Genomic DNA, 19,681 nt, shown 5'->3' with positions numbered 1-19,681 from the left:
TTTAAAAACTATCAGAGCAGAAAAATAGGCACAGGAAAGTTTTTTTAAAAAGGGTTTTTACTTTTGAGGATATATAAGCTAAGAAATGACTGTAGAGGGCTGAGGAAATGGGGGCAGAGGTAAATTGATCCATTTAAGTTCAGAGGTATGCCAATTTCCAAAATTCACACATACATACATACTAGAAAATTCAATCTACTTTGGGAATATGCATCAAATTATGGCGAAGAAACCAAATTAAAATAGTTGCACAAGCTTAGGCCTGGGCATAGAAAAGTATTAAAAAGGCATGGCGATATTGGGCGACGTATAATAATACTCAAGACAATAACAAATTGGTGTGATAAGTTTTGAAGGTAGTAGTTTTTTCTATTCTAATCAAAATAATTTCAAAAGTGTCCATGAATTTTTTTTCATTCTTCATTAAAATGTTGCTGTTTTCATGCTTCTTCATTTCTCCAGAGTTTGCCTAAGTTTGTCCTTTCTTGCACAAAGTCCAAAGCGTTGCGCTACTGGTCACCAACCTATGATTTCTCCATCATTCATTTTCAGAGAGAAAGGCGGAATCATCGAAAACAAAAGTTTACATACAACGTTAGTCAGAGTGTGCATGTAATCAAAATCCCAGCAAACATGTTGTGTACTGCCATCATAAATTATCTGGTTAAAAGAGTCCAGTTCAAATCAGAGGAGAGAATCTTAAGCCACCTATCAATTTAGGTTATAGGACCATCAAAAATAGCAGAAATAACGCATTCTTCCTTTCAAACCCATTTTCCTGCCTTCTCCCATAACCTTTGAGACTCTTACAAATTAAAAACCTATCAACCACTTTAAATCTACCCAATGACTTGGCCTCTACAACCATCTGTGGCAATGAATTCCATGGATTCACCACCCATTGGCTGAAGAAATTTCTCATCTGAAGTAATTCCCTTTTATTACAGGGTCCGTGCCCTCTGATCCTAAACTCTTACGTTACTGAAAACATCTTCTCCACACCTACTCTATCCAGTCCAGCCCTCTCAACAATTGGCATGTTTCAACGAGATTTCTCCCCCCCCCTTCTAAACTCCAACAGGTACAGGCCCAGAGCCATTATATATTTTTCATATGTTAATCCCATCATTCCAAGATCATTCTCATGAACCTCTTCTAGACCCTCTCCAATGACGAAAGATCAATCCTTAGATATGGGGCCCAAAACTGCTTACAGTATTACAAATGTAGTCTGACCAACATGTTATAAAACCTCAGCATGAAATCTTTGCTTTTAAAGTCTTCTTGGAATGAATCCTCACATTTCATTTGTCTTCCTTTCTACTGACTCAATTTCCAAGTTAACCTTTATGGAACCCTGCACTTTCGACCTCCATATTTTGAATTTTCTCCCCATACAGAAATGTCTACACATTTATTCCTTCTACCAAAGTCCATGATCAAACACCTCCCTAAGCTGTATTCCATCTGTCACCTTTTTGCCAATTTTCCAACCTGCCAAGTCCCTCTGCGGGCTCCCTGTTTCAACACTACCCATCCCTCCATATCATCTGCAAACTTGGTCATAAAGCCATCAAGTCATTTCTATACAATATGAACATTTGTGGAGCTGACATCAAACTTGCAAAACACCACTAGTCTCTAGCAGTCAGCCAAAAAAGGTTGCCTTTATTCCCACTACTTTTTGCCAGTCAGCCAATCTTTGATCCAAGTTAGTACATTTCCCATAATACCATGCCCTTCTATTTTATTTAGCAGCATAATGTGCAGTACCTGGTCAAAGGCCTTCTGAAAATCCAAATAACCAATACCCATTGAATCTCCTTGGTCTGTCCTGCTCATTACTTCCTCAAAGAATTTCAACAAATTTGTCAAGCAAGATCTGCCCTGATTTTGAACAATTTGACCTGTTCCTTCAAGTACCTCGAAACCTCATCCTTAATAATTACACTAGAATCTTGTCTATCATTGAGGTCAGGCTAAACGACATATTTTCTTCTCTTTTGCCTCTCTACCTTCTTAAAGGGTGGATTGACATTTGCAATTTTCCAGTCCTCTGAAACCATTCCTATTTCTAATGATTCTTGCAAAATCATAACTAATTTACCTGACTTAATTCCAGAATAGTCAAGTCACGAATTATGAAAAATATATTTTGGTGTGGGAGGATAAGATGGTATTCCAAGTATTACTCCTCAGGAGAAAACAACTCATCTTTCAAGAGGGAGTATGATTATTAGGGCACTCTACTAATCATAATACATTACAAAACTGGAACTGAAAATAGGGAAAAGGAAGGAACAAGTCATTAAGAATTAAGATTATGGAAAAGAACCTGGTTAGTCTTTACTTTTTTAGCTAACCAAAAATGTAATGATCATTGAAGAGGATATTACAGGTGGTATCTCTCTTATCCAGTGCTCTGTGGTCCAGCAACTTCCACAGTCCAGCACGTTTGAATCTGACGCTGTTAGTATAAACTCCTCATATACAGCATGGGACTCGAACCCCAGTCCCGACTGCTAGCGCTATAAAGCGCTAACACCCGGTACACTAACCATGTGCCCCACAGTATTATTTCCTGTTTTATGCTTTATTCTACCTTTGATACATTTACATAGGGGGTTCCTTTACGGGTTAATTTCTGTTTTCCAGCATTTTCTGTGGTCCGGCAATGGCCAGGTCCCCACGTTGCTGGATTAAAGAGGTACAACCTGTACTACGATCAAATTATAGTTATAACGACAGGCATGAATGGTTAATGTGATCTGAAAAGATTATGTTATGGTGGAGGAATTAGATCATTTGGAATAAAAGAATTAATAAACAAAAGTAGAATTTTAGATAAATGCATTGAGTTTTCAGAATACGAGGTCATGAGGGCAAAGAAGTACAGAGAACTATCAGAAATCCTTAAAGCTTTGCAAAATATTGGAAAGGTAAAATATTATTTATACTAGATAGTGAATAATTTGAATCCATATTGGACAAGACACTTCGCATTAGAACTAGATACAATTTATATTTCAACTGAGCATTAATAGTGGAATATTTTACTCCAAATAGCAACTGAAGATGAGAGTTAAAACCCAATAAAACAAAAGATTTTTTTTTTTTTGAGTTGCCTTGCTACCTGAGAACAAGAGCAAGTAATTCTAACCAGCCCATGAACTGAGGTACTGATGACTCCTGATTTTACAATTTTCCCCCAGACCCAGGGCCATAGCTTAATTTGTTCATGCTCACCTTAAACGAGGTTAACTGACTGGTCTTGGGGACATCATATGCATCAACAAATTCTGCTGTACAACTCTAAAGTCACTTCCTTCAAACATTTCACAATCTTTATTTCTCTCAAAGTTTCCACTAATGTTTCCTTTAAAACTTTCCCATCTTTCACCCTTAAGCCATGTCCTCGGTGGAAAAAACCTGCTTGTATTTACTCTATCTAGACTCATCATAATTCTGTATACCTCTTTCAAATCTCCCTTCAGCATTCTGCGTTCCAGGTAATAAAACCCTAACCCATTTAACTTAACCCTTTAACACAATTCAAGTCCTGGCAACATCCTTGTAAATCTCCTCTACACTCTTTCAATCTAAATCATCTCCTTCCTTTAGTTAGGTGGTTTACCTGAATGGAAGTGGGAGAAATCCTGTTCTCTGAATTAGGTCTACCTTATCAGTATCCATTAACCATGCTAGTCATTTCATGACAATATCTTGGGGAAATTGCAAATCTGTATATTTATTGTAATGAATTATAGATTGTACCCAAAAGGATTGTTGTTACTCTGGGGGGGGGAGAGAGACTGGCAGCACGAGTCGGGCAGGCAAAGGGAAGAGACCAGCAGCGTGAGTCGGGCAGGCAAAGCGGTTGGGGGGGGTGGGGGGAGTGGGAGAGATGGCAGCGTGACTGGAAGGGGGTGGGGGTGGATATGGTAGCACAATTTGGGTGGCCTTAAATCTGACTTTCCAGAAAAATCTGAAATTCGGAACACACAGTCCCCCAAGGGTTTCAGATAGAGGATTGTGTACTTATAGTTTAATACACAAAAGTGCTGGAGAACTCAGCAGGTCATGCAGCATTGTTTATGTACCAACATTTTGGGCCTAATTCATTCTGAGCAAAAACAGGTATAAAATGGTGGGAGAAGGTATAGGGGGAGGAGCACAGGCAAGGGTCATTGATGGCTTATGGGTGGGAGGGCAGAAGAGAAAAAAAAGATGGGAAGTGATATTTTAATTTAATAAATTATCATTATTATTATACTATTATTATTTCAATGCAATCTGCAAGGTCATCAATTTCTATAGGTATCAGTTATTTTAACACTGTATTTGTAAATTACTTTAGTTTTTCATTGATGATCTGTAATATCTCACAGTCACTTATTTTCCTTTCTCCTAATCTCTTTTTAAAATATCCATGATATTCTTTAACTAGTCATTTCTTAATTTTGCAACTCCAATCTTTTAATTCCACTTACTTCTACTATTCGGTCATATGCCAATTTCCTTCCACCTTTCTTCATCTGCATTTTTTGGCTTCTTTCAAAAATTTGTGCTTTTTCCCTTCACAGATTATTCGCAAATCTCAAACTTCATCCTTGCAATATAAATGGTTTTTTTATTACTTGCATTCATAAAGGAAGGTATCCTGCTTGCAAGAAAAATAAGTCTTTCTCATCTCAAAATTCTAAACTGCTTCATTGCCAATGAAGATCTTTTGAATGACAGCCGTGGCAGCCAATTTAAGCATGAGAGTTTCACAAACAGCAAAAAGATAAATTGATTTTGGTGGTACTGGCCTTATGATTGAAATATGGCCAATAAATTGGAGAAATCTTTTCACATCTTTGAATAGTATCAGGGATTTTCTTCATCTACTTAATCAAGTAATGTGTTGTTGATTCCATATTTCATCTGAAATAAGTTCTATCCACCAATGAAGATTTCTTTAAAATATTGCATAGTGGAAATGGCATTAAAAATTATGTAACACTTCCAAATTTCAGTCCCTTTGAAATCAATTTTGAAAACTAAGTCCAACATATAGTTGCTACTGTTTGGAACATTTCATATAAACAACGAAAGTCAAATTCCTCTCTATGGTTTTCAAGTTTGCAACAAATTATTCGATTCGAAAGCAAAGCTTAAGATGCGAATAATAACTGGGTTTTCATGATTTGATTTAAATTAAACTTTTCTAAAAGTAATTTAAATTTACTTGAATAATTGTTAGGGTTTATCATTATTTAGCAGTGATGAGATTGTAATTTTATTATGAAAATTATTTTGCAGTTGAGATTGTCCACAGTATACAAGAAACAAAATTTAGTTTCTTTTGAATGTTATAACTACACTACAGGTATCCAAATACCTGGCGTTTCAATGAGATTAGTTCCATATCAAGCTGTCTAAGAATGGTACTTGCTGCATTTGGGCTGCAGGACATGGCTCCCACATCTTCTTGACTGAGATACATTCCTTTCGGTGGTCGACACTTGGACCGAAGAGGGTGGTGACGGTGCTGCAAACTTGGAAGTTCACGTCTGACCGAGCTAACTCTGCTGACCTGCACAGGTGGATCAGGATTACCCTATCAATCAAAAGACAAAAGAATGCAAGTAGTATGTATTTCTAGTCAAAGCAGATTGGAAATGCAGTTCTATGTATCCAGACCTTAAATCTACATTAAATCCTCATTATCTGCAAGGAACACTGGCACAACAAGAAAGTGTACTTCCCTAATATTGACTCCTTTGAATTCAATACAGAAACATTGTCCTATAATGTTATAATAGCAATAACACAATAATAAATACAATAAAATGTTTAAATACCCAAAAATGAAATAATAGCTAACAAACTACTTCAATTGGATCTGATTGGAAATCATAAGGTGCAGCACTTAGTACATAAAGACTAATCTCGACCAACAAAGCCCATAAAAGGGAGGCATTTGAAGTAAGAGTGTACTTTGGAAACTGATGCTCATCTTTATCATGCATGTAGATTTTTTTAAATTTAAAAAATAGAAACTTGGTCTGAGGACTGAGGGTATTTCCAATCTATCTGCTGAATGTATACCCTGACATCGAAAACTATTTCTGATGCCATTATATGGAGAAATTAACTCCAGAAGATGAGAAAAATACTAAATTTTATGATGCTAATATAATAATCCATTAATGCCTTGAAATTGATTGCACACAATTTGGTGTGCCAAGATGCTGCATGTAATTTCAGTATTGAAATAAGTTCTCTTGCTTTAGGATGCTTTACATCAAAAAACAACACTAAATGGGATTTGCCGGATTACTGATAGGAATCTATTCAATTCAGTGCCATTCAAGATGGACGGTAGAAGGAGAGAGTTCCCAGACTTGGTAACAAGAATATAAAGATCTGGTCAATGATGTGTATACCTTGAGGGAGCTCCTGTGAGCCGAGTGATCCACCAGTAAGTAAAACCTTGTAGGAGATTACAGTAATCTTTGGGAGTACAAATCCCACAAATTAAATTCCATTCAGGAAGAATTGATGATGAGAGTTTATTGTCATTACATTATGAGAGATTACGGTTATGTACATAAATACAACGTACAGATGCATTAAAATTCTTTTGTTGCAGCCAAACTATACCAGTATACATTAAATTACTACAATAGTCCAAGACAGAAAATGAGGTAATAAAGAAAGGGATTGATAAATAAAAATTAAATTGCAATTGGTACAAAAGTAAAGCAATGTTTCAGACAGATCTTGAGGTGTCTAGGGTTAAGGTAGCATAGGGAGGTTCAAGAGCCTGATAGGTTTTGAACAAAAACTGTTCTTGAAATTAGAGGTGCTGAACTTCAGACTTCCGTAATTTCTGCCTGAAAGGATCAGTGAGAAAAGGTTTTGACTAGGATGATGGCAGTCCTTTGCAATGTTAACTGCCTTCATTTTTTAAAAAACTTTATTTATTTGAAGAATCATTAATAGTAATACAAAACACATTCCATAAAGAAAATTTTATGAGTATATATTAAAATAAAATTAAAAAAAAAATCAAGTCCCCACGCCCCCCCCCCCCCATAACCCCATCAGCCAGCTCTCTTAAGGAGAGCTAAAACTATACAAACAGAAACTAAAAGTATATAATAAATCAAAATATATCTAAATGCATATATTCCAAATATGGTAACCACTTATTAACAAAAAAAATAATTGCCATGTAGATTATATGTAATTTTTAAATGTAATATGTAAGCTTTCAATTCATTATGCCACCATATTATAATAATCACTGTATTATCCTTCCATGTACTTGCTACACATTTTTGAGCTACAGACAATGCTAAATATATAAATCCAATTTAAAATTTATCCAACCCTAATCCCTTTAAAGGAATCATATAACCCATTAAAAAAATAGATGGATCTAATGGTAACTTAAAATTATATAATTTTTCCAAAATTAACTTAATTTCATCCCAGAATGGTTGTACATGCACACAAGACCAAATAGCATGTAAGAAAGTTCCAGTACATACACATCTAAAACAAGAATCCAAATGACTAAAACCATATTTTTTCAATTTCTCTGGTGTTAAATACAACTGATGTAGAAAATTATAATTAACCATTCCATACCGTACATTCGTCAATTTAGTAACACTATCATGACACGTATCTGCCCAGTAGTCTTCATGAAAAACAAAAGTTAAATCATTTTCCCCATTTATGCTTCGACTTCTCCTATTCCGACATCAATATTGTCTTGTAATACTTGGTACATAACAGAAATATAACCCCTTTTTCGTATAGAAGAAATCAAAGACTCAAATTCCGTCAATACAGGTAAAATCATCTCTCTACCATACATATTTTTCACCAAAGCTCAAAGTTGATAATAAACAAATAAAGAATTTTCAGCAATATCAAAATGCTCTTTCAATTGATTGAAAGAAACTGACTTTCTACAAAACAATCCTGTAATATTTTTATACCATTCAAATCCCAACTCTTTAAATGACTATTAAACATTGAAAAAGAAATGAGCTGATTATTATATAATGGAGTTAAAATTGACAATTTACCTTTTGATCCTAAAATCTTATTTTTTTTAATCCATAATTTTAATAGATGTTTTAATATCAGTACATTATATTCCCTAACAAATTTACATTCCATCAAAGAATAAATTGATACACCTCGACTTCAAAAATACAGGCCATCTCAACTTTAGCCCAACTCGGGGACTGGTCCAAATCCATCAATCTATTAATAAATTTCAACTGGTCTGTTTCATAATTTTGAAAATGAGGTAATTGAAGACCACCTAACGCATATTTCGAAGCAAGTATATTTAATGATACTCGTGATAATTTACCTTTCCATAAAAATTCTCTCGAAACTTTATTTAAAATCTGAAAGAAATTCTTTGAAAGAGAATATGATATTGATTGAAATAAATATTGAATATGAGAAAAAATATTCATCTTTATACAATTAACTCAACCAATTTAAGTGAACGGAAGATCTTTCCATTTAATTAGATCTGCTTTAATCTTTTTTAATAATGGAACTTAATTTAACTTATATAAAGATTGATACTCAGTATTTACAATATCCTAAATATTTAATTTTATCAGACCATTTCAGTTTTATAATATTTTTATACTCTGAATAATCTCCTTCTCTGACTGGTAAAATCTCACTCTTATCTCAGTTAACTTTATATCCAGATGTTCCGTATTGTAATAAACATACCTGTAAATGTGGCAATGATTGTTCTGGGTTTGTAAAATATATCAAAACATCATTTGCAAACAAATTAATCTTATACTCTTCATCCATAACTCTCATCCCTCTTAACTGTTCATTCTGCCTTATTGTTTGAGCTAACGGTTCAATAGCCAATGCAAACAGAGCTGGTGACAATGGACAACCTTGTCGAGTTGAACGCGTCAATTTAAACGATGATGAAACTTAACCATTTGTCACCACCCTAACTGTCGGGTTTGTATATAAAGCTTTAATCCAACCAATAAAAAAAGGGCCAAATTTAACTTCTCCAATACTTTAAATAAAAAATCCCATTCGACCCTATCAAAAACTTTTTCCACATCAAGCACAAACAATGTCGATATGCATTGACCAAACTAATCAATCGAAGAATATTATCTAAAGCATTTCTATTGTTAATAAAACCTGTTTGATCAATTGAGGTAAATACTTAGCAAGTCGATTTGCTAACACTTTTGCTATTATTTTATAATCAACATTCAATAAAGAAATAGGTCTATACGAAGACACTTTCAACGGGTTTCTTATCTTTTTTCTGGATTACAGTAATTAAAGCACTAGAGCAAGATTCTGTTAACTCATACTGTTAAGTCACTTGTTGTAATACCTCCCCAAACACCGAAGATAAATCGTCATAAAAGGAAAAGGAATATTCATATTATTCGGGTAGACATAAAACATACTCAAGAATAGACCTATTTCTGTTATCAGCTCATAAGCAAGATAGAGTAAGAAAAACAGAATATAAAGCTAGAATATTATCGGACCATTCACCCTTGATATTGACAATAGAGTTAGAGGACATCCCTCCAAGAATGTATAGATGGAGATTAAACTCCATGCTACTTAAAAGGCAGGATTTTAGAGAATTCATTGAAAGACAAATTAAAATGTACTTTGAAATAAAAACAGATTCAGTGAAAGATAAGTTTATACTATGGGATGCAATGAAAGCGTTCATCAGCGGGCAAATAATAAGTTATGTAACCAAGATGAAGAAGGACTACAATCAGGAAACAGAGCAGTTGGAAATGGAAATAGTAAATATAGAAGAAGAATTAGCAATGAAGGAAGACACAACTAAAAGAAGAGAATTGGCAAATAAAAAAATAAAATATGAAACACTACAAACATATAAGGTGGAGAAGAACATAATGAAGACAAAACAGAAATATTATGAACTAGGGGAAAATACATACAAAATTCTAGCATGGCAGCTTAAGACAGAACAAGCTAAGAAAATGGTATTGGCATCAAGGAAAAAAGACAAACAAATCACATATAATCCAACGGAGATTAATGAAAACTTTAGTGAATTCTATGAACAATTATACCAAACTGAAAACGAAGGGAAAGAAGGCAAAATAGATGAATTTTTAAAAATTGAACAACCAAAATTACAAATAGAGGAACAAAATAAATTAACAGAACCATTTGAAATAGTAGAAATACAAGAGGTAATTAAAAAAACTAGCAAATAATAAAACACCAGGAGAGGATGGATTCCCAATAGAATTCTATAAAACATTTAAAGATTTATTAATTCCTCCCCTCCTGGAAGTAATCAACCAGATTGACAAAACACAAAGCTTACCAGATTCATGTAAAACAGCAATAATTACAGTAATACCAAAGCAAGGGAAAGATCCACTCGTACTAGCGTCATATAGACCAATATCATTACTTAACACAGATTATAAAATAATAGCTAAACTATTAGCAAACAGATTAGCAGATTATGTACCTAAAATGGTAAATCTAGACCAAATTGGATTTATTAAAAAAAGACGGACAACAGACAATATTTGTAAATTTATTAACTTAATTCATGCAGTAGAAGGGAGTAAAGCGCCAACAGTAGCAGTTGCTTTAGACGCAGAGAAGGCCTTTGACAGAGTAGAATGGAATTATTTATTCAAAGTATTGCAAAAATTCAGTTTACCAGAGAAGTATATTAATTGGATTATATAAGGGGCCATTGGCGAAAGTGACAGTAAATGGATATATATCAAAGCAATTTAATTTAAGCAGATCAACAAGGCAGGGATGCCCACTATCATCCTTATTGTTCGCGTTAGCTATAGAACCACTAGCAGAATTGATAAGAACAGAAAATAAAATAAAAGGGATAAAAATAAAAGACAAGGAATATAAAATCAGTTTATTTGCAGATGATGTTATAGTATACTTAACAGAACCAGAACTATCAATAAAAGAATTATATAAAAAATTGAAGGAATATGGAGAAGTGTCGGGTTACAAGATTAACGTAAATAAAAGTGAAGCAATGCCAATGAATAATGCGGATTTCTCAAAATTTAAGAAGGAATCACCATTCAGATGGCAGATGCAAGCAATAAGATACCTAGGAATACAAATAAATAAAAATCTCGGCCATCTATATAAACTCAATTATTATCCACTAATGAGATAATTACAGGACGATTTAGAGCATTGGAAAGATTTACCACTAATACTAATAGGAAGGATAAACTGTATTAAAATGAACATTTTCCCAAGGATACTATACTTATTTCAGGCATTGCCAATACACTTGACAGAGAAATTCTTCAAGGAGTTAAATAATAAGGAAATTTTTATGGAAAGGGGGGAAACCGAGGATAGCACTAGATAAATTAACAGAATGGTATAAACAAGGAGGCTTACAACTGCCAAACTTTAAAAATTATTATAGAGCCGCACAATTAAGATACCTATCAGATTTTTATCAAACAAGGGAAAAGCCAGATTGGACTAGATTAGAACTAGATAAAATAGGGGAAAAGATACCTGAACATATATTATATAAATAGGATGAAAAATTGGTACAACGTAGGAGTTGTCCAGTATTACATTATCTACTCAATATTTGGAAGAAGATTCATGTAGAAAGGAATAAAACAAATTACCAATTACCAAAACTAATATTGACGCAAAATCAGTTACTCCCTTTTACAATAGATAACCTTTCCTTTAAAGAACGGGAGAAAAAAGGGATCAAAAGAATAGAAAATTGTTTTTCAGGAAATAGATTACTATCCTTTGAACAAATGAAGGATAAATATAATATAACTCAAGATACAGTGTTGGCATATTACCAACTGAGATCCTACTTGAAGGACAAATTAGGAAGCAGTCTGAGGTTACCAGAGTAAGTTACCTAAGTAACTTTGAATATGTGATTACAGATACAATGATAATCAAAAATTTTTTAACAAATATGTATATTAGACTGCAAGAAAAGGAGAATGAGGAAACAAATGGTAAAACTAAACAAAAATGGGAACAAGATTAAAATATAAAGATAAAGAAGGAAACATGGGAGAAGTTATGCTCTGGAACGATGAGAAATACAATAAACACGAGGTTACATATGATACAATATAACTGGATACACAGGCTATACATTACACCTCAAAAGTTAAATAAATGGGACCCAACAGTATCTGACAGATGTTTTCGTTGTAAAAAAAAAGAAATGGGAACAACAATTCATGCAATCTGGACATGTGAGAAAGTAGAAAAATTTTGGGAAGATCTAAACCAGATATTAAATAAAATTACAGAAAACAATATACCAAAAAACCCAGAGATCTTCCTCCTAAGTAACATAAAAAACAAAGAATTTGGACTTGATTTGGATGGTGCACAAAAAAGATTTGTTAAGGTAGCTCTAGCTGTAGCAAAAAAATGTATTATGTCAACCTGGAAATTAGAAGATAATTTGAGAATACAACAATGGTATATAGAAATGAATAAATGTATTCCATTAGAAAAAATAACATATAATTTAAGAAATAATATTGAAATATTTGAACAAATATGGGAGCCATACATGAAACACAATAGAGAAAACCTACCGGGGACATCTACCACCTAAAATAACGAAAGGAGAAGGAAATGAAAAGAATTGACTCAGTGGAATTTCTTGTTTATTTTTATTGAATGACAACGTTGTTTGTCTGGTTTAATGCATCTTAGATTTTGTACTTTAAATGAATGGGGGGGGAGGTAGGGAGGGTGGGATGGGAGGAGGGATGGAGAAAATGACACTGTATATATTTGAAAAGGAAAATGTATGCATCTTGGTCAATGTGGTTTATGGTGTGAAAAATAAAAAAAATAAAATAAAAAGAAATAAAAGTTTTATAAAATTCCATCGAAAACCCATCATTGCCTGGTGACTTCCCATTAGGCATTTCCAACATTGCTGCCTTAATCTCTAATTCTGTAAACGGAGCTTTCAAATCCATAACATCTTCATCTTCTAACGTTGATAACGTTAACTTAGATAAATAAGAATCAATAGAACCACTATCCTGTTTCCCCTCAAAAGTATATAATTTTTTAATAAAATGAATAAATCTGGTCATTAATTTCCTGGTTTATAGGTAACTGTTGAATTTTGTTTTTTTTTAAACAGCATTAATAACCTGTTCCTTCTTTAACTGCCATGCAAGTACCTTATGTGCCCTCTCACCCAACTCATAATAACGCTGCTTAGATCGATTAATTAAACCTTCAAATTGATAAGTCTGCAACGTATTATAATGCAATTTTAATTTAGTCAAAGCCACTGTTTTTTTTTAATCATCTGTCACTTCCTTCTGAAATTTCTTCTCCAATTCATCAATTTGCTTTTCTAATTCAAAGCTTTCTGCCATATACTGCTTCTTAACTTTAGTGGTATAACTAATAATCTGTCCTCTTAAATAAGCTTTAACACATCCCATAAGATAAAATGACTTTTTACTGAATTAACATTTTCAGACAAAAATAAGTAATCTGTTCTTTAACAAAAATAACAAACTTTTTTTTCAACATTGTGTTAAATCTCCATCTATAAGATGAATGTACCACTTCTGAAGTTACACAAGAAAAAAATAATAAAGAATGATCTGATATAACCTTGCTTTTAATCTGCCTGAAATACCCTTCCTTGTAAATGTGCTGATACTAAAAAAAAATCTATTCTAGAAAATGAATCATGTCGAGACGAATCAAAAGAAAAATCCTTCTCTGTAGGATTAACCCTTCTCCAAATATCCACCAAATTTAAATCCTTCATCAAGGCCCCAATTTGTATCGTCATCTTTGATTTCTTTATACTTTTTGGGGATCTATCCAATAAAAGATCCAAGACACAATTAAAATCTCCCCCAACTAAAATATTTTCATAGTTTGATTTAATAACAAAAAAGCGAACAAAGTAAAACACTCATTGTCCACGTTAGGTGCATAAACATTAAACAAAGTCCAAGATTCAGTAAAAATTTTACAATTCACCTTTAAAATCCTTCCAGCGGTTCCTTCCATAGTTTGCAACTCAAGACAAATTCTTATGAATTAGAATTGCTACACCCCTTGCCTTAGAATTAAATGAAAAAAAAACACATGTCCAACCCAATCTCTCTTCAATTTCAAATGTTCTGTTTCAGTCAAATGTGTTTCTTGTAAAAAGGCAATCAATTTTCATTCTCTTAATACAAGCCAAAACTCGCTTTTGCTTAATCAGATTATTTAACCCCTGAACGTTAAAAGTTGCAAATTTCAAATGAGACATCTTTACAAACTAACAATATAATTACTTACCACAAAATATTGCTCCCCTTCTAGTAAATTAAAACCACTCTCCCTCCCCTAAATATATATATTTTTTAAAAAAGAAAATATATACAGAAAAAATTTGAATCATCCCCCCCCCCCCAAAAAAAAACTACCCAAAGGTAGCAACATCCAAAAAAACTGGGTGTGGTAAACCCCACTAGTGGCAGATGACTATTAAAGATTTCAGTGCTATCCACCAGAAACACATCATTCACATTAATGCAATTCAATACTGTAAATATATTCAACCCAATGACTCCATTCCCAATGATTGTTCTGGATCTTCAATGTCAATAAGACTGTGTTAAAACCTTTCTTTCCATTCTTCCCATTCTGCCCATTTCCATTTGCTCTCTTTTTGGGTGACAATGGCAAAATTCTTCCACGTCCTCGTAAATCCGGTAATGAATTAGCAAAAATTAATGCATCATGATCATTCTCAAAAAATTGAGATTGAAAGTTATCATAAAAGACTTTTAACACAGCAGGATATCGAAAAGCAAATTTATAACCAGTCTGCCACAGTACTTCTTTAGCAGAATTAAATTCCTGTTGTCACCTAATAATTTCTTGACTCAAATCTGCATTAAAAAATAGTGTTATTTTGAATCATCATTTGGAGATTGACTTTGTCGAGCCTTCTGTCCCGCCAACCGTAGTATCATTTCTCTGTCTTGATAGTTCGGTGGTTGTCCCGGTAATGGTTTCTTTCATAACGCTCTATGTGCATTCTCCAATACTAAACCTCCCGGAAAAAATTCTTTGCCCAACACCTCAGGAATCCAACTTTTGAAAATTTTTATTGGATCAGACCCTTCAATGTCTTCTGGAAGACACACAATTTTCACATTGTTTCTCCAACTTTGATTTTCCAATGAATCAATTTTTTTCAGTAAGTCTTTCTTCTGGATTCCCCAATCCACAAACAAATCTTCCACTTTCTCCATTTTTTCCTTAGTACTTTCAACTTGAATTTTATATTCAGAAAAAGCTGTTTCAATTTTTAAAAATTTTTTCTTGCACTGTATCCACTGATTTAATACATTTACTGACATCCCTCTTAAGTGTAGATATATCTTCAGACATTTTAGATATTTTAGTTGTCACATCCAAAAATCCTTGAGTCATTTGTTTAGACATATTGTCCATATGATAGGCAATCCCTTCCAAAACTGTACAGACTCCATTCCAGGTTCCAGTTCCACATCTTGAGGCCTACCTTCTCTAGACTCCACCTCCAATTGTTCCTGTGAACTGCTCATTAAAGGCGTCTTCCTCTTCTTCCAACATTATCAGGCCCTTCACGGTGCGGCTGCGGGTCTGCACACCCAACGGCAGCATCTCGACCACTTCAAGACACCGCCGCTCGGGTCCCCCCACAGCCCACACGCGGTCCAGTAATTCACGGACCCTTGAGGCATCACGCATGCCTGGCAAGGCAGTTTCCAACTGCATTCTGTGCGTCCCCGGCTCACCCGACGGCATCCTGGGCTCAAGGGCTCTTCTCTCAGCCGGGTCGCCCGCACGTCTGACATCACGAATGCGCGAAACAACTTCAGCCTGGCAGGAGTTCTCTGTGTTTTGGAGGTTCCAAACGACAATTCCGTGACTTGAACTGGACAGGTAGGCCTCAATTCTTCACCACTTTTAAAAGTTAATTTCTTCTGTAATTGAGCTTTCATTTTTTTAACATTAGTCGCCATTGTGACCCACTAATGTTCCCAAAAACAAAGATACAACTTTTATTCACTTAGATAAACTTTAAAGACAGGTGCTTAAAAAAACTGAGGAGGGGTGGGATCGCACGTCAGCCCTCTACGCCATCTTGCCACGGCCCACCCCCCCCCCCCAACCGTTAATTGCCTTCATGAGGCAACATCTCATAGAGATGACTTTAACAGAGGGGAGGTTGGTGCCTGTGACGATTTGCCTCTTTCAGCAGTCTTCCACATTCCTGGGCATGGGCACTTAGGAATTTTAAAAGCAGTCCGTGATGCAACCAGTCAGTATACTTTCCACAGTATACCTGCACAGGCTCATTATAGTATTTGACTATGTACTAAATCTCTCAAACTTCTTCGAAAGTGTAGGCGTTGTGAAGATAATCTTCACAATTACCTTAATAACCTAGCTCCAGAAGTCTTCTGTAATGTACTAACACTCTCCACTGAAGACAAACATTTGGAACCTTAACCTCACCTGACGTTGAGAACAAGACTTGTTCCGTCAATACACCACCAGAATCCCTATCTCCATCCTAGATTCTGACTCACTACCTATTATTTGGCCAACAATGGTGGAATTGTCAGTGAACTTGAAGATTGCTTTGGAGCTGAACTCGGCTATGCAACAATGAGTGTAGACAGAATGGAGCAAGGCAGCTTTGCCGTGCCCATATTAATGGTCACCATGGAGGTGGTGATGTTGCCAATCCAATTGGGGTGTGTTGATAAGGAAATAGAGGATTCAGCAGCAGGACGACAAACAATCCCAGAGTTGAGCACTGACTATGTCATCATCACACAAGCTAAATCAATAAGCCACAAACTTATGCAGGTGTTCTTGAGGTCTGTGTTTAAACACTGTGGCGGGCAAGCAAAATGATGTCTGCTGTTAACCTGTTGTGACAGTTGACCAATGAAGTGGGTCCAGGTTCTTCATGAGACAGGAGTTAATTTGCTCCATAACAAACCTCTCAAAGCACTTCATCACAGGCAGGAGACACAAATGCCACTGGCTAATGCACTTTTGAGGCAGGTCACCTTGCTCTTCTTGGTCTCTTGCATGATTAATGTCCTTTTGAAGCAAGTGGAAACTTCAGGTCATAGCACTGAGGTTGAAAATGCCCAGCCAGTTGGTCCGCTCAGGTTTCAAGGATATGACCAGGTAAACTGTCTGGGCCAGCTGCTTTCTGGTTCACCCTCTTGAAGATTATTTTCACGTCAGCCTCAGAAACTGAGAACATTTTGCTCGGGACTGTGGGGACTTGTGAAGCTGCACAGTTTTCCCTTTTGAAGCATAGAAGGCATTGAGATCTTTTGAAGAGACGTTTTGCAGTTAATGACACAACCACATTTCACCTTACAGAATGTGATGGCATGCAAGCCCTACCACAGCTGCTAAGTATCTGTCTGAGACTTCAGCTTCGTCTGGAATTGTCTTTAGTCTTTGGTAATGACCTTCCAAAGGTTGTACCTCAACTTCCTGTTTGTCTGAATTGTCTGATCTGAACGCCACAAATCTGGTCTTCAACAGGTTGCAAATTTCTTTGTTCATCTAGGGTACACGCAGATAGTTTTGGTAGGAACAAAATCATCCAAGCATTTTGTGATAATGTCAGTAACCACTGTGGCATAGTTGTCCAGGTTCTTGTGTTTTCAAAGATATGTCAGGGTAGTCTGCACATCATTATTTTCACCTGCAAAGTATAACTATTCATAGAAAATTTTTTTTCATGTGGAGATCAGAGTTCTTTAAAGGCATTTAAGTTAAGAGAATAGGGATTTATTCAATACATTTCCTCTGGAATACTGAAGGTTGAGGGGAGATCCGATAATTTATAAAATTATGAAAGGCAGATAGGTCAGAATATGTTCACTGGGATAAAAATACTAAAGGATGTGCAGGAACAACCACCTTGCACACACATAACTCTGTAGAAGAGAGAACCAAGTTCCTTGGAGTCCACTCATCTAGTGACCTGTCATGGACACACATCTCCTCACTTGTCAGGAAGGCCCAATGGTGACTGCACTTCCTGAGAAGAGTGAAGCAGGTAAGGCTACTGACCACCATCATGTCAACCTTCTACAGCTCTATCAAGAGCGTTCTGGTGGGTTGCATCGCAGTGTGGTATGGTTGCTGCAGAGAAATGGATTGGAAATCAAAGTCGTTGAGGACTCCTATCACCCTGCACACAGCATCTTTCAGCTGCTCCTGTGGGGAAAGCAATACAGGAGTATCAGAGCCAGCACCACCAGGCTGAGAAAAAGCTGCTTCCCATAGGCAGTCAGAATGCTGAATGACCAAAAGAACTGCTCACACTAAGCATCCGAGATGCTCATATTTATGAAACATTTATTTATTTGTATATAGGAATACTTGTCCTACATATGTATTGTTTGTCTGTATGTGTTATGTTTGGCTGTATGTCTGCAGGTTTTGCACCAGAGAACATGGTTTTGTTGGGTTGTATTTGTGCAATCAGATGATAATAAACTTAATTTAAGGTGAGGGAAGGAAAGTTTGGAGATGTGCAGATCAAGTTTTTATTTTAAAATAAAGAGAATGGTGGGTACCTGGAATAGGCTGCCAGTGGTAGCAGTCATGATAGTAGTGTTTGAGGTATCTTAGTAATAATTAATGAAGAAACTAATTAATTAATAATAATGAGGAGATATAGTTTAACTTGGCATTATGTTTGATGGAAACAGTTTGGGCTGAAGGGCCTGTTCCTATAGTTCTACGTTTTGTAAGTGGAAGAGGACCAATAAAGCAAGAAATCATCCCTTGGATGATTTTTGTCAAACTATAACTTGGATTGTGGAGTGGGTCAGGGGCACTATCATTTTGCAGGCTTATTGGGAGGTACTAATCTATCAGCAAGTCACTCATTGCCCGTGCTCATAAAAGGCTGGTTCTTTTGAAGGTTTTTCTTTGTAAACTGCAAGTTAGATTCCTGTAAAAAGGACAATTCAGAATTTTTTTCAATACAACGGCATTAAATGGATCATAGAGTTGTTACCTCAAAGGAGGTCCAATAGTCTAGTCTAAGCTCTATTGCTTTAATAGCAAGCTTGTTAGCACTGTTCCTCTGTCTGCACTCAGTCTTTTCACTAGTTAGGTACAACCTGTATCATTTTATACTAGTTTACTTTAGACATTCACCTAAAATAAAGTTACTGGCTAAAATTAGTAACACCATTTCTACTTGCACCAAGCAAGTTCTTTAAGGTCTCTAATTAAATTTAAAATATTTAACAGAGGCCTCACATTGAAAATATAACAAATGAGAAGGTGCAATCAAGAAACTCAAGGTTCATCAGCTTCAGCTTTCTTCTTATCCTCTCAAACCAAGTGATCTTAAAGTCTCGCAGTACCTTAACAATGAAACTTCAATGATCTGAAAACTCAGCATTGTTACCTGCCTAAAATACATTACCTCTTTTTTAGCATCTTTAGTGGGATCATAATCAGTGTCATTCACATCATTTGTAGCTCCTTCTTCCATTCCATCATCACTAAAATCAAGAATTTAATGTCAGAAGCTATGCAAATA

General features: G+C 35.2%; 1 protein-coding gene across 9 annotated transcripts in view; it reads right to left on the bottom strand.

The window, feature by feature from the left end:
* rcor3 (REST corepressor 3) overlaps positions 1-19,681 on the bottom strand; it is a 70,805-nt gene that overhangs the window by 18,113 nt on the left and 33,011 nt on the right. For all 9 annotated transcript variants that reach the window (XM_069931214.1, XM_069931207.1, XM_069931209.1 and 6 more), the window contains 2 exons: positions 19,565-19,643; positions 5,384-5,602 (listed from right to left, as the gene is read on the bottom strand). In XM_069931214.1, the coding sequence (XP_069787315.1) occupies positions 5,384-5,602; positions 19,565-19,643 (298 nt within the window). The remainder of the gene's footprint in view (positions 1-5,383; positions 5,603-19,564; positions 19,644-19,681) is intronic.

The sequence above is a fragment of the Narcine bancroftii genome, chromosome 4 (genome assembly GCF_036971445.1).
Source record: "Narcine bancroftii isolate sNarBan1 chromosome 4, sNarBan1.hap1, whole genome shotgun sequence".
NCBI classification, from domain to species: domain Eukaryota; kingdom Metazoa; phylum Chordata; class Chondrichthyes; order Torpediniformes; family Narcinidae; genus Narcine; species Narcine bancroftii.
Note: the sequence above shows the minus strand (reverse complement) of the source record. Positions and strands in the feature narration are given on the sequence as shown.